Below are 12243 nucleotides of genomic sequence, written 5' to 3'. Positions count from 1 at the left end.
CAATGTTTCTTGAAATATTTATTTAAATAAAACAATATTATATCGTATGTATTACAATATTAATTTCACGCCCAGTCTCGCTAGCACATGTCAAGGTAATTGGAGAAGAAATGAGCTTTTCATGCATAATAAAAAACTGGAATGGAATATTCCTTGGATGTATCAGATATCTATATATAGAAAGCGCGTAATCAACAATGAAATAAGATATAAAGTTATTAAAAGATGTATTATACGTATTTCAAAAATAACCGTAAGAATCCTTTAAAAAATTGGTGTCCTTTCCAGTTTCCTTGCCAGTGCATTCGATCTTTTTTACTCCATCATCGAATATATTCAGTACAAAAGTTCTAAAAGCAATTACCATCAAAGTACAAGTAAAATCTAGCATATAAATCTGTGAGAATGTATTTCTTTTCTTTTTGTACATGGCACTCAATGAAGCTTTTTAGTAACGTTTGAAGGTACTGCACAAAATTCTTGGAAAACTATTTTAAATAGCACAGTAGTACTGACAATACATGTAAGGCAAATAATCTATATAAGTTTTTATGATTAATTTTTTTTTAATCTTGTACGTTATTATTTATATTAATTCTATACACTTCATGCATTAATATATTTAACTTGTACAGTTAATGGTGAATTTATTAATACCTTCGTAGAGACATAAGAAGTAAATCACTCAAATATTTTTTACATACATATGTAATGCACGTTATTGTTCTTATTACGACATTGCGCTTTAAATTTTGTATTCGCTTATTGTATTAACATAAAAGTTAAGATAAAAAGTTCTCTTTCTAGCAATTAATACGTTCTATGATACTTAATAATGCACTTATAAAGTGTTTAATTAAAGTAATGTCTGTATGGAATAATTAATATAAAAAAGAACATCTAACATATATCTTGTTTATGTCTAATAACAATGGATTACGACAAAGTAATATTTACTTTTTTAGATGTCTAAAAAAGAAAACATCACATTTCGTAGTTTTATTCATTACATAAGAGATATATACATACATTTGTAGAGCCGATTAAGGTAATCCATAAGAAAAATTATATATGTGAGATTATATATACGTGTACATAAAACCTAAAATACCTTACTGCTGTAGATTAATGTATATTACAAGCTTGTAGTTGAGCAGTGAATACTACGAAACTCATTCATACATAATCTGATTATCAGATATAGATTAGGACTACATATTTAAAATCTAAATTGTGTCATAATTTCTCACACTCATTTCTTACATTCATTTAAAAGAAAGTTTAAAGCGCATTTAAAAAAAATGCACTTTAAAACTATATTCAGTTATTCATACGTATTATCATTTCGATAAGAAAATACTTTTCTTAAATAAAGTTCCAACGACTCATTAATGAACACACTGGCATTTCATCACGCACATATTGAGAATTTTATATACATACTATGTTTGAGAAGGAATCCAATTAGAATGAAACCAATGAGATACTACATGAAGTGTTATATGGCATAATGTAATACATATATATATATTTTAATAATATAATAAACATAACTGTGTGTTAAGTAAAGAATATAATTCATGTTGAACTGAAAACGAATCTGATTATACTTATACATCTTCTTTAATATAATTATGCTTATTCATCTCCTTTTAACAGAAGTATCACTATAATATTAAAACTTGGCATTAATTATTATATACATATGTGTACATTCGTATCAAATACATTTAAAGATTTCGATACTATAAGAAAGATTATATCGAATATATTAGAAATAATGTTTTCAAGTGTGCGAACATTCTCCAAAAAGTACACTTATCGCGTTTGCATGTTTACGTTTAAAAAGGTCTTGAATAAAGGCGTTCAAATTTATTACTAGCTTCTGTGTTTTAGGAGTTATCCTAAGAAACCGTTGTTTTCCCGGGAGATGGTCCAAGTAGATACACTTTATTGACGAGGATCATTGGAGTATTAATTCTCTGTTAGAAACTTCTACACATAGTTTTAATTCCAGGATATTCCTCATGCGCCGGATTTAAATCAACGAAGCCTAGCTTGCCATAGAATTCGTGAGATTCTTTGTCCGTTGCCGACATCGTTGTGTGTACTCCGAAAGAACCTATCCCACACAAAACATATTCCATAAATACACTTATATATTTACCTATGTTTGAAATATAAAGTATAACATCAAATAATATTTAATTATATTAGGAACAAGTATACATAATTTAATTTTCAATAGAGATCGAGTAGTCTATTTTATTATGTTTTAAATCACTAAAATACGTACCATTTGCTCTTAAAGCTGCAAGAACGCAGGTTATTAAACGTTTACAAATAGACTGATCTGTCACACTTGGTAATATACCACATATAAGCTTCGACGGATGTTGTCTGCACAATTGTTCCGACACATCCGGAATAAATGAATGAAAGTATTGTATGGCATCCTACAATTTTTATTTGAAAATAGTCAGTACGATGGTAAACATATAAAATACAGATATAGGTAAAATCGTTAGTGCTCTCATACCTGAACATTTTGTGGCAGCTCGCTAATGCTATTGTCTAAGGGATATTTCATTCGCAGTTCAGGAATCGAGGAAACAGCCATTTTCTGATTGTAGGATTTTACATTCAGCGTAGCCACTGCGTAGCCCGTTACACCATTTTCATCCTCAACAACCATACATAACTCCGGACTTAATGTTAGAAATCCTCCGATGAGTCTAGATAGATAGATATTCAGAACAATTTCTTCAAGAAAAATAGAAAAATAATATGTTAATATTATACGCACCTGTCTGCTACAGCTGATGAACTTGTACAATTATTCAGTTGATTGCACACCGCATAAACCGCTTCTTCATCACTCGGTAAGTATGGCCGAATTGTATATATCTCACTACTGGGCACTTCCGGTGCTTTATAGACGAATAAATCATTGCCACTATCAACTGGGATTAATCTCTAAACACACAAAAATAATGTTCTTCAATGTATCTCATCATTTTTATAGTCAAACATAAACAAATGCAAGGAAATGAAATATACCTGTAAATCAGCCGTAAGTCCACCACGAAAAACCCATGGCTCCTGGTCTCCACTCATAAATGTTTCTTTCCAACCATTTGAAAACCCTATCCCAAGATACAGAATTGTTTTTAATAAATCACGAAATGCTGGAATTACATTCGCGCGCTATGCGTGTAGTTTAATTTCAATTGGCTTCCACTGCTCTGGGCATCAATTTTGCTTAAATCTTTAACATGCAAAGGTACAAGTCGATTGGAAATGTCTTTCTTTCTCTCATTTATTTCGGAATTGTTCCGCTCCATGTCAATGGGAGTATGAGAAAAAGAATGATTCATCCAATCGGATAACTAAGGTGCACCAATTTTTACAGATTCAAAATAAATATTATACAGATAGAGAGGTAAATTTTATAATGGAAATATACTTTCTTTTAACAATGTATAATATAAAGCTGAAAATCTATATATAATACTTCAAGAAACTTTAATTGTTACTGCAACTAAATATTACATTGTTACTGTAACTAAATATTATATTTTATTCCAGAGAAACCGATATTAGTAAATAGAAAAAAAAATTGGATTTCATAGATGTTGCACCAAAGCTCGCGCAATGCTAAACTCTTGAAGCACTGGATTAGGATAGGAAAGTGGAATCTAGGAAAAGTGGAATAATAGTCCAGTTTGCCAATATGCGCCTGAAATAAAATTTCTTATCACGCCTGAAAAGAATATCGTTTCTGAAACTAAGTAAAACAAATTAGTGCAGGCAAGTTGGCAAAAGGAGCGTAGGAGCATTGATCATTTAAGATAAAAAAGAATAGATATTTTTGCATGTCGTAATACCATTGTTAATCCACAAGACATCGTCATATTCGCAAATCAAAAGACTCGGAAAAGTATCTTATCGCAAATGATCAAAGATCACGATTTGCAGGGAGACATTCAAGAGTTTATAACTTCTTGTTTGCTAAATTGTGCCAATTCTACGTAATTCTTTGATGGACTTACTTCAGAAACGCAAAAATGTATTAAAATCGATATATGAGTATTAAATCATTTCGATCACACGTTTTTTCAAGTATATATTTATAAAATCTGATAGAAAAAAAGAGCTTTCAAAATAATTCATTTCTAAATATGAATTATTATATAGACGCAAAAAATTAATTCTACAAAGAACACAAAATATTAATACTAAAAATAAAATCATCACAAAATATAACATATGTATGCAACAGATTGTGAAACGACATTGTATAGTGTATCACATATATAGTTTTAGTAAAATAACAGGATTAAACGTGGACGTGGATATATATATATATATATATATATATATAATCTTTGCGATATATAGGAAGTATGTCCATCACATAGCGAATCGCGAAAATAAATTTGCTTTGTACACATTGATTTTTCAAGCTGTTGCAACGCTGCTTCTATAGATATGCACACATTTCTCGCTCGTGTTAAACGAGACAATATTTTTTGTAAAGTCCCAAACAAAAATTTAGAAATGCAACTATCACTGCAATGTTTGAAACTTTATTATTTCGCGCGCTTTCCGCCGTGTTACTCAAAGACTGTTAAACCGCATACATGTGTAGCTGCCCTGGGTAAACGTCGTCATCGTCGATGGGAATCTGCCAAACGCTATCAACAAGACAAAAAAACACAGAAATGCGAGTTAGTGAATGAACCAAAGCTATACTGATCCTGATACATTTACATTTCCACAGGAGAATATTCGCTATAGATCTTAAATCATATACAATTTTGATTGGAATAAATATGTTTAGAGAGGAACATGTATAATATACATATATGTACAATTTCTAATTTAGATTTTAATACGTTATTGCATAAAAATTTAAGTATAGAAAACAAACTCCTGTTTCATGTTATCTGTAAAGAAAGTCGATTGATACGTTAATAGCTGGTATAAGATTGCTTTTAAATCCAGTATTTGTTCACCTCCATAAAGATGCTGTTGAATATCATCTCATAGAATCACCGTTTTTGCCATTGCTACAAATGATCTTTTCGCCATTGCATGGGAAAGCCACATCAATTTATTTCACATTTTCAATCAGACGTATACCATTTATGAGTTAGATTTAGATTAAACAATTTTAAGCACAAAGATAAAAATTTTTAAAGTATACAAATCTATATATTGTGCAGTAATATAAATTTTATTAAACAGAAAAATAGATGTTGTGGCTTGCCTACATAAAAATCGTCAAAATAAATTTTAGCCAGCGGCCATTAGTCAGAATCGTTTTTAGAAAGATATAAAAATGTTAAAAACAACAATTACCCTAAAATTGAGTATCAATTGTATATGCATATTTGTAGCAAGTGTATTATAATAAATTTCATTTGATTTCTGTCTACTCACATACTCTGTCTTCAAAAGCATTTAATGAGTAAAAACATGTATTTTTTATGTAACTTTTCTGACTTATGGCAAAGTTTTCCCTACGCGCGCAAATGCGATGCATTTATCTCTAATGCGCAGAAACAAATGCATACTAAGTTCACGAATATACAATTTGTGACATGTGACACTTCCGAATATTACTGATAATCTTTATTACTTAATATTATGCACAAAGTTTGAAAATTATATTACCTAGTATATATATTATAAACACGACAAATAAGCAGAAGAAATCTACTGTTAATACTATTTCACTACAGTTGTCATCTTTTTAAACAAGTTTTTCAAAGAAAAAAATGTTTCAAAATTGTTAGATATCTCCAAAACAATTAGATATTGTTTAAACAAAAAGCAATTAAGTTTTCTTACTTGATATACATAAGTGACATCAAATATATTGTGTAAAATTATTTATCAATCAGTAATTTACGGATTTCAAAGAGCAGATATTAAAAAAAAAAAGATTGCGCAGCGTCAGTTTACATCAATTTACAAGGAAATATAACAAATTATCGTGTATTAATCTGACAAGTCTGACAGAAATATTATACTAGTATTATAACATTTTTAATACCGAATATATTATATATTTATATATATAAATATAAATTATATATAAATAATTAATATATTGTATTTAACATGAAAATTTCTGTAACAAACTTCATGTAGGACTAATATTTAACAATTCAATTATATTTTGATAATAATTTTGACAATAATCGTATCTTGACAAAGTATAAGCAATGCTGTACGTTATTGTATACATTCTATCTTTAATCAAATCAGTAAAAAGAAGAGATTTTCCTTGTAAAAAGATAAAACTATATAACAAAAAATAAGATAACGTTCACTTACCGATACGCGAGACACTTTTGTTCTGAAATATAAGTATAGGTAATAAATTATAATATTTCTAAGAGAAGTCAACAACAGCACTTGTCTGCAGTACAATGAATATAATTTTAAGAAATTGGATTGAATCTAATATCGAAAAGATTAATATTTACAAGAAATAATTGATTATTTGAACAGATTGTTACTAGAGCACACAATAAATATATATATTTGGAATTTAAAAAATTAGTAATATCATTGACTTGCATATTTTTACCAGCATACTAGCATTTCAAATAGACTTTCTTTATATATAATAAAAATAACAGCAAGACTATGTATATTTATTAAAATTCTTATCTTGATTCATACATATTCCTGATATTTGACAAGAATTAATATATATCACGTTAGAAAATAGTAATTAAATAAGAATTTTGTAAAATTAAAGATTACTTTAATTATAATAATTCAAATTTATAAATACAAGCGTACTTAAAGTTTTCAGAAATTATATCAATTATTTTTACTGTCAATCATTCTTATTACTATTATAACCTAATTTTATTTGTTACTTGTTAGAAAACAAACTGTTTGTTTGGAGATATTTTTAACGTATTTTAATAATGTCAATATATCAGACAATATCTCATATATGAATCAAATGCAACTTACCCAGCCATTTCACGTAACTATTTAGAAGAGAAACAACTCCCCTCATATCCCATACGTACGAGTACAGATCGTACAATAACTCACGATTATTACAGTATGTGAGTCTTTGGAACAATCTATTTACCGCATTGCATATGTCGTTCAATTTAGCGGCACGAAGATGCCATTCTTCAATCTGAAACCATTTATCATATATGTCATCGAACTTGTCAAAATAAATTTCTTCTCAATGCAACTCACGTCTGATTCAGACGTTGGTTCTTCTTCCTTGGACTTCTTCATAACAACATAAGCGTTGCTCTTCAACCAATTAAATTCTTGTAACAATTGAATTCCTTGACCCCCATGCTCAAACGGCAAGTAAAATAGATCGCATAAGAGCGATAGATCCTCATGTGTGAGTTGTTTATCGATATCCACAGGTTCCTGTGATACCACATCCGCGTTATCGGAACTCTCATGATTTTCGCTATCGTTCTCTATAATCATTTGTGTACCATTGACCATTGGAGAAGTGCCGTCCACTTCTACTTGCATACTTCCGGAAGCTTCGCTGCATGTCTAGCAAATAGAAATCACACGTTTATACATGCATAACTAAATCCACTAAAATTTTAACGACTTACAGAAGTGTTATCTACCATAGCGTCATCCTCCGCTGGAATTTTTGCTATATGCGCCGGCGAGTTATTTGGAGTCGTATTACAGTCCATAGGTTCAATAGAAGACAATCCGGTTGAGGTGGATAACGTAGTCAGGACAGGCTCGCTGATCACCTTTATGTCTGACACTAGAGAATTCATCACAGGCCCAGGCGGAGGTACGAAACTATCGCTACCTGTTACACTTGAGCAAACTTCGGCTAATGCTTGAAGATGATTAGAATTCGCCACGGGCGTAGGTGTGGCAGAAACTGTGGTGGTTGTCGTCGACGTAAGACTCATACACGTGTTCACGGAGGGAATTATTGGGATAGGTATCGTAGGAGCGACACATGGCTGTGGCTTGGCTATTACCCCCCAAGCTGCTTTCTTCCTGTTGAATTCTAACAACCATTCGCTTATCGCATTTTTCAGAGCCTGTCGAGGATGATACATATTCGGCGATAATGTTGACGGAACATCTTCACCGAGAACGCCATCCTCTGTCTCGGTTTCTAATTTAATGTCTGCTGATATAGTATCATCTACAATATAGAATAAGTCTTATCAATTTCTGTTATTGGTACTTGACTGTTAAATGTATAAACCAATTGGCCGAAAAGCAGAAGATTCGAATTTAAATTCAAGTCTAATCATTCTCGCGATATTTCTCAGAAGTTTATCTTACAAAAGACGGAAAAAAATCTATAAAATAAAATATAGCGAAAATCTTACTTAAACTTAGGTCTCTTTTTCCATCCACATTACATCTGCTCCATTGAGCCAATGTATGAATTGCTATAAAATTCGCTCCGTATTCGCAATTAGGATTAGTTAAAACTCCTCTAAGCTTAGGTATAAGATCAGGAGAACGACCAGAATACGGCCCAAGAAACACCCTCTTCTGATCGTAATCGTTGGCATGTAAGTTATCCCAGATAACAGGTGGTCTCCTGAGCACTTCTGTGATTTCTTCAATGGACTCGACAGTTAAAAGTCTCGATATGACTTTAGGTCCAGTCCACATTATGTCAATTTCCTGAGCTAATTTACTTCCAAGAGTGTTGAGATATTCCGAAGACCCGACATTTGGCATCGCGCGCGTTGCGCAATATTGCGTGGGACACAGAAGAAAACGAGGTTGACCAAGATGTTGAAAAATATCATTTGTGACAGACACCTATAAATAAAAAAAAAAAGAACAATATAAGATTCAATGCATCATGTGGAATGACGCATGACTCTGTATGAGAGCAATCAATTCGTATTTGGGTTTTGAGCTGGACTCCAATCTTCATTCAGTTTATAAAAGGTAGATCGAAAAGTCAAAGAATTTTTTATTGAGAGAAATGAAATAAATTATAACTCGTTTTGGGAACAATAAACTAACATATATGCAAAATCACTAACATTACATGAATATTACAAACACTATATACATACTTGAGCTTGTGCGAAAGACTGAAACACTTCTTTGTCAGCTTCACTCATCTCTGGCTCTATATCATCGAATAACAATGCAAATGCTGTACAACCAAACTGGCTGACTTGCTCCAGTTTTCTCTTCAATGCAGTGACTTCCTTTGAACTGGAATACGTGATATCTAATCCTGGGGATAATGCGTAGTAAAATGTTATCCCGTATTCCCTAGCAGCTGTAATTAGACCAGTCAGATGTTCGGCTTCTTCTACGGTATACAGATCCCTCCAATAAGCGCGATGTTTGTAATCGTCCTTTGGCGCATACAGATAAGAGTCCATTCCCCATTTCTTCAACCTAAAAATAAGCATAATTTATAATTAATGATCAATTATCATTAATATAACAATGTATTAATGTAATGTTCACGGTGGATAGGAGAAATTAATATATTTAGCGAGTGAAAGAGAAAAATGATATTCCTTGCATTTCATAAAAGAATGACTAAAAATGCGTTTACAATGCGGGCTTACTTTTGGAATAGATCCTTTCGTTGCTCGGTGGTCCATGGTCGTCCGTAGAAACCTGCGAACGAAGAAATGTGTTACACGCCTGGGGGCAAAGGACGCGAATGTCATATACCATAAGAGGCGCGTTTGGGTTACATTCCCAATAAGTGCCGTACGGGGCTCCGGTCGTACCACGTACGTACCTTCCACCACGCCGCAGATAAAGTTGCCGTTCTTCGTGTTGAGATTCGCGGCGCTGTTCGTCTCCGTCATCGCGGATCGCGCGGGACAGGCACGTCTGGCCCTCGAGAATCCAGGAGGCGGGCAAAAATGGCCCCCCGCGGTGCTTGGTTACCCCGTGGAAAAAGGAGGAGACGACGGAGGAGGAGCCTCCTGTGGGATGATCGCGGTGGGATCACCGCGACACGACGACGTGGGCTCGGCGCGATTGCACGAACAATCGTCAATCGTGGGATAACGCACGTTCCGTCGCGCGACGCGATGGCCGCGATTCCCGAGGGAGAGTCCGGAGAATATCCAGACTAATCCAGAGTCCCGAGTCTCGAGCCCCGAGCGAGGATCAGTAAATATGACAGGCTGCACCTGCTGCACCCGACGCACGCCGATCGATACCGTCGAACGATCTGTCGGACTGTCGATCCAGTCGATCCATCGAGGCCGCGAGTCGCGGGTCGCGGCGCGAACACGGCGGAAAAAAGAAACAATGCTCCCTCCGCGCTCCGCGCCGCGGCCGGCACGTCGGTATCTCACTGCTCACAGCCGCGGGGAGAATCTCCTCGCGAGACTCGGGATGATAAAGTTTCATCCGTCGTCCTCGTATTCGGTTTCACCCCGAAGGCGACTAATAGCTAATAGCCGACCTAAGTAAATCTCTGATTAACTCGATCGGCGATTCATTCAATCGGAATCGCCTACAGTCAAACGACGAAAAATTAATAATCCTTTGCAAAATACTATAGAAAATTGATAATTCTACTCAAATACTATGGTGTTAACTAAATGGCATCGTTTAAAAAGGTATTGTTTGATATGTTAATTGTCATATAGTGATTGAATGCATCGAATTTAGATATATCCTTTTCTAAAATTTATTCTAATAATTTAATAATAACAATTGTGATTATCGTCTGAAAGCAAAATGCCCGTTTTACCGCCTAATACTAATTAAATATATTATCTGTCAAACATATCTAACAGCTGTTAGACTATCGAATACAGTTTCAATTGCGTTCAGCTAGCTAGAGATATATATGGAATTATAAATAATCAAAATGTTCATATGTCTGACAAAAGCATGTCCAAGCGCATGCTTTCCGTCTAAATAACGTTCATCAACGACTGTTGATTATTCGAGAAACCAAGCAACGTTGCTTTTCCAAGCTTTCCAGCTGGAAGTAACACTTTGTAATCTGACATACTAAATTTTGACGAAAGAGTTATAATAATTAATAATAAAATATTTCTCGAATAACCAAATCATGATGCGCAAATATACAGATAGAAAACGCGCGTTTCTTTAAATAAATTTTAAAACGGCGTGGCGCATCTGGAGACGGGTTTTCCGAACGCAGCTATCGAGAAGCGCCGCGAGCCGCGAGATGTCGCCTCAAGTACAATCTTGCACTTTGAAAGTTTCGTTGCGCGGGTGATGGGTGATCTCCGCGGGGCGAGCCGGGCGAGGGTTCGCACGTCTTCTCCACAAATAAAGCGTTATGCGATTATGTTATTGCGCTCGCCTTCGGATGATGTGTATTTGCAAAACTAATTATCCGTGCAACGTGGGACTTAGGAGCGACCGGACAGAAATAGGAACCAAGTAAGCCTCTTAGACGCTATCGCGATATGAATGAGAGAGAGCGTCACTTCTGTATATATATATATACTCGCGATATATACTTCCGCCCTTGGTGAACTTTGCGTTTTCCAACGAGCAACAGGATCACCTTACAATTTATCCTGTCATTTTGAACTTCACGGAAAGTTCACATTTGCTCTAACAAGTGGGAAAATGTAAATATTAAGACACAAGCGCGTAACTGTGTAAAAAAATTATTATTTATTAAGAATGATTGTACTCGTTACGCTTATTACTTATTAATGAGGATACATACCATCCCAGCGAGAAATGACTCATCGAATCGACGTCTATAGACGTCTATAGACGTCGATTCGATGGGTCATTTCTCGCTGGGGTATAAAAATTATCGTAAAGTTATCATGGTATGATTACGATTCTATATAATCGCCATTATCGAATCGTATTGTCTAAAAATACATTTTACATGGATGACGATTCACGAGTGATCTTTACGTTAGACATTAGAATTGTATGCTTCATTTCAGTCTTATAGAAAGTATTAACCTCGTTCTTGATATTTGAGAGACGTAAGAGCGAACGTCGCATTCTCCGAAGAGAATGGAATGTGAGCGCAAATTTACGGTCACCCTATATCTTCTGTAAGTAGTCACGGTATCGCATTCGTCAGACAATGAATCGACGTCGCTCGATTGAGGACATCGCTTCCGTTTCTCTCTCTCTCTTTCTCTGCCCCCTCTTCCCGTTATCGGTTTCCAGACATAAGACGTTACGTATTCGCGTTCGAATTAGAGAAGCGTAAACGTTCCAGACTAAATTAAATTAAATTAAGTTTTG

The 12243-nt window shown here is 34.1% G+C and overlaps 1 protein-coding gene across 3 annotated transcripts; it reads right to left on the bottom strand.

The window, feature by feature from the left end:
• Positions 1–3: 3 nt before the first annotated feature.
• Positions 4–10282, bottom strand: Oga (O-GlcNAcase). Of its 3 annotated transcripts, none has more exons than XM_071700675.1 (13): positions 9773–10282; positions 9594–9645; positions 9084–9417; positions 8376–8820; positions 7626–8185; positions 7240–7560; positions 7000–7174; positions 4644–4697; positions 3061–3146; positions 2807–2976; positions 2540–2735; positions 2297–2456; positions 4–2122 (listed from the first exon to the last, which is right to left on the bottom strand). In XM_071700675.1, exons 1-13 carry the CDS (start codon positions 9840–9842, stop codon positions 1986–1988), a joined length of 2760 nt encoding a protein of 919 aa, XP_071556776.1. In that variant the 5' UTR covers positions 9843–10282; the 3' UTR covers positions 4–1985. The 3 variants fall into 3 exon arrangements, with proteins under 3 accessions (XP_071556776.1, XP_071556777.1, XP_071556779.1); XM_071700676.1 differs by having other exon boundaries at positions 7641–8185; positions 9773–10281; XM_071700678.1 differs by lacking the exon at positions 4644–4697.
• Between the last annotated feature and the right edge of the window lie 1961 nt (positions 10283–12243).

This window comes from Temnothorax nylanderi, unplaced genomic scaffold, assembly GCF_030848795.1.
Source record: "Temnothorax nylanderi isolate EJ_2023f unplaced genomic scaffold, tnyl_v1.0 TNYL_tig0023_pilon, whole genome shotgun sequence".
Lineage (NCBI taxonomy): Eukaryota > Metazoa > Arthropoda > Insecta > Hymenoptera > Formicidae > Temnothorax > Temnothorax nylanderi.
The sequence above is the reverse complement of the archived record's forward strand: the minus strand, read 5'-3'. Positions and strand labels throughout refer to the sequence as shown.

Bases quoted from the DNA above. Each gene is read 5' to 3' on its own strand.
- Oga (XM_071700675.1), bottom strand. From the start codon at position 9,842: ATGACGGAGACGAACAGCGCCGCGAATCTCAACACGAAGAACGGCAAC. The intron at 8,821-9,083 runs GTATGTATATAG...TTTTATTTATAG, and splicing joins AGTCTTTCGCACAAGCTCAA to GTGTCTGTCACAAATGATAT. The intron at 2,736-2,806 runs GTGCGTATAATA...CTATCTATCTAG, and splicing joins TCATCAGCTGTAGCAGACAG to ACTCATCGGAGGATTTCTAA.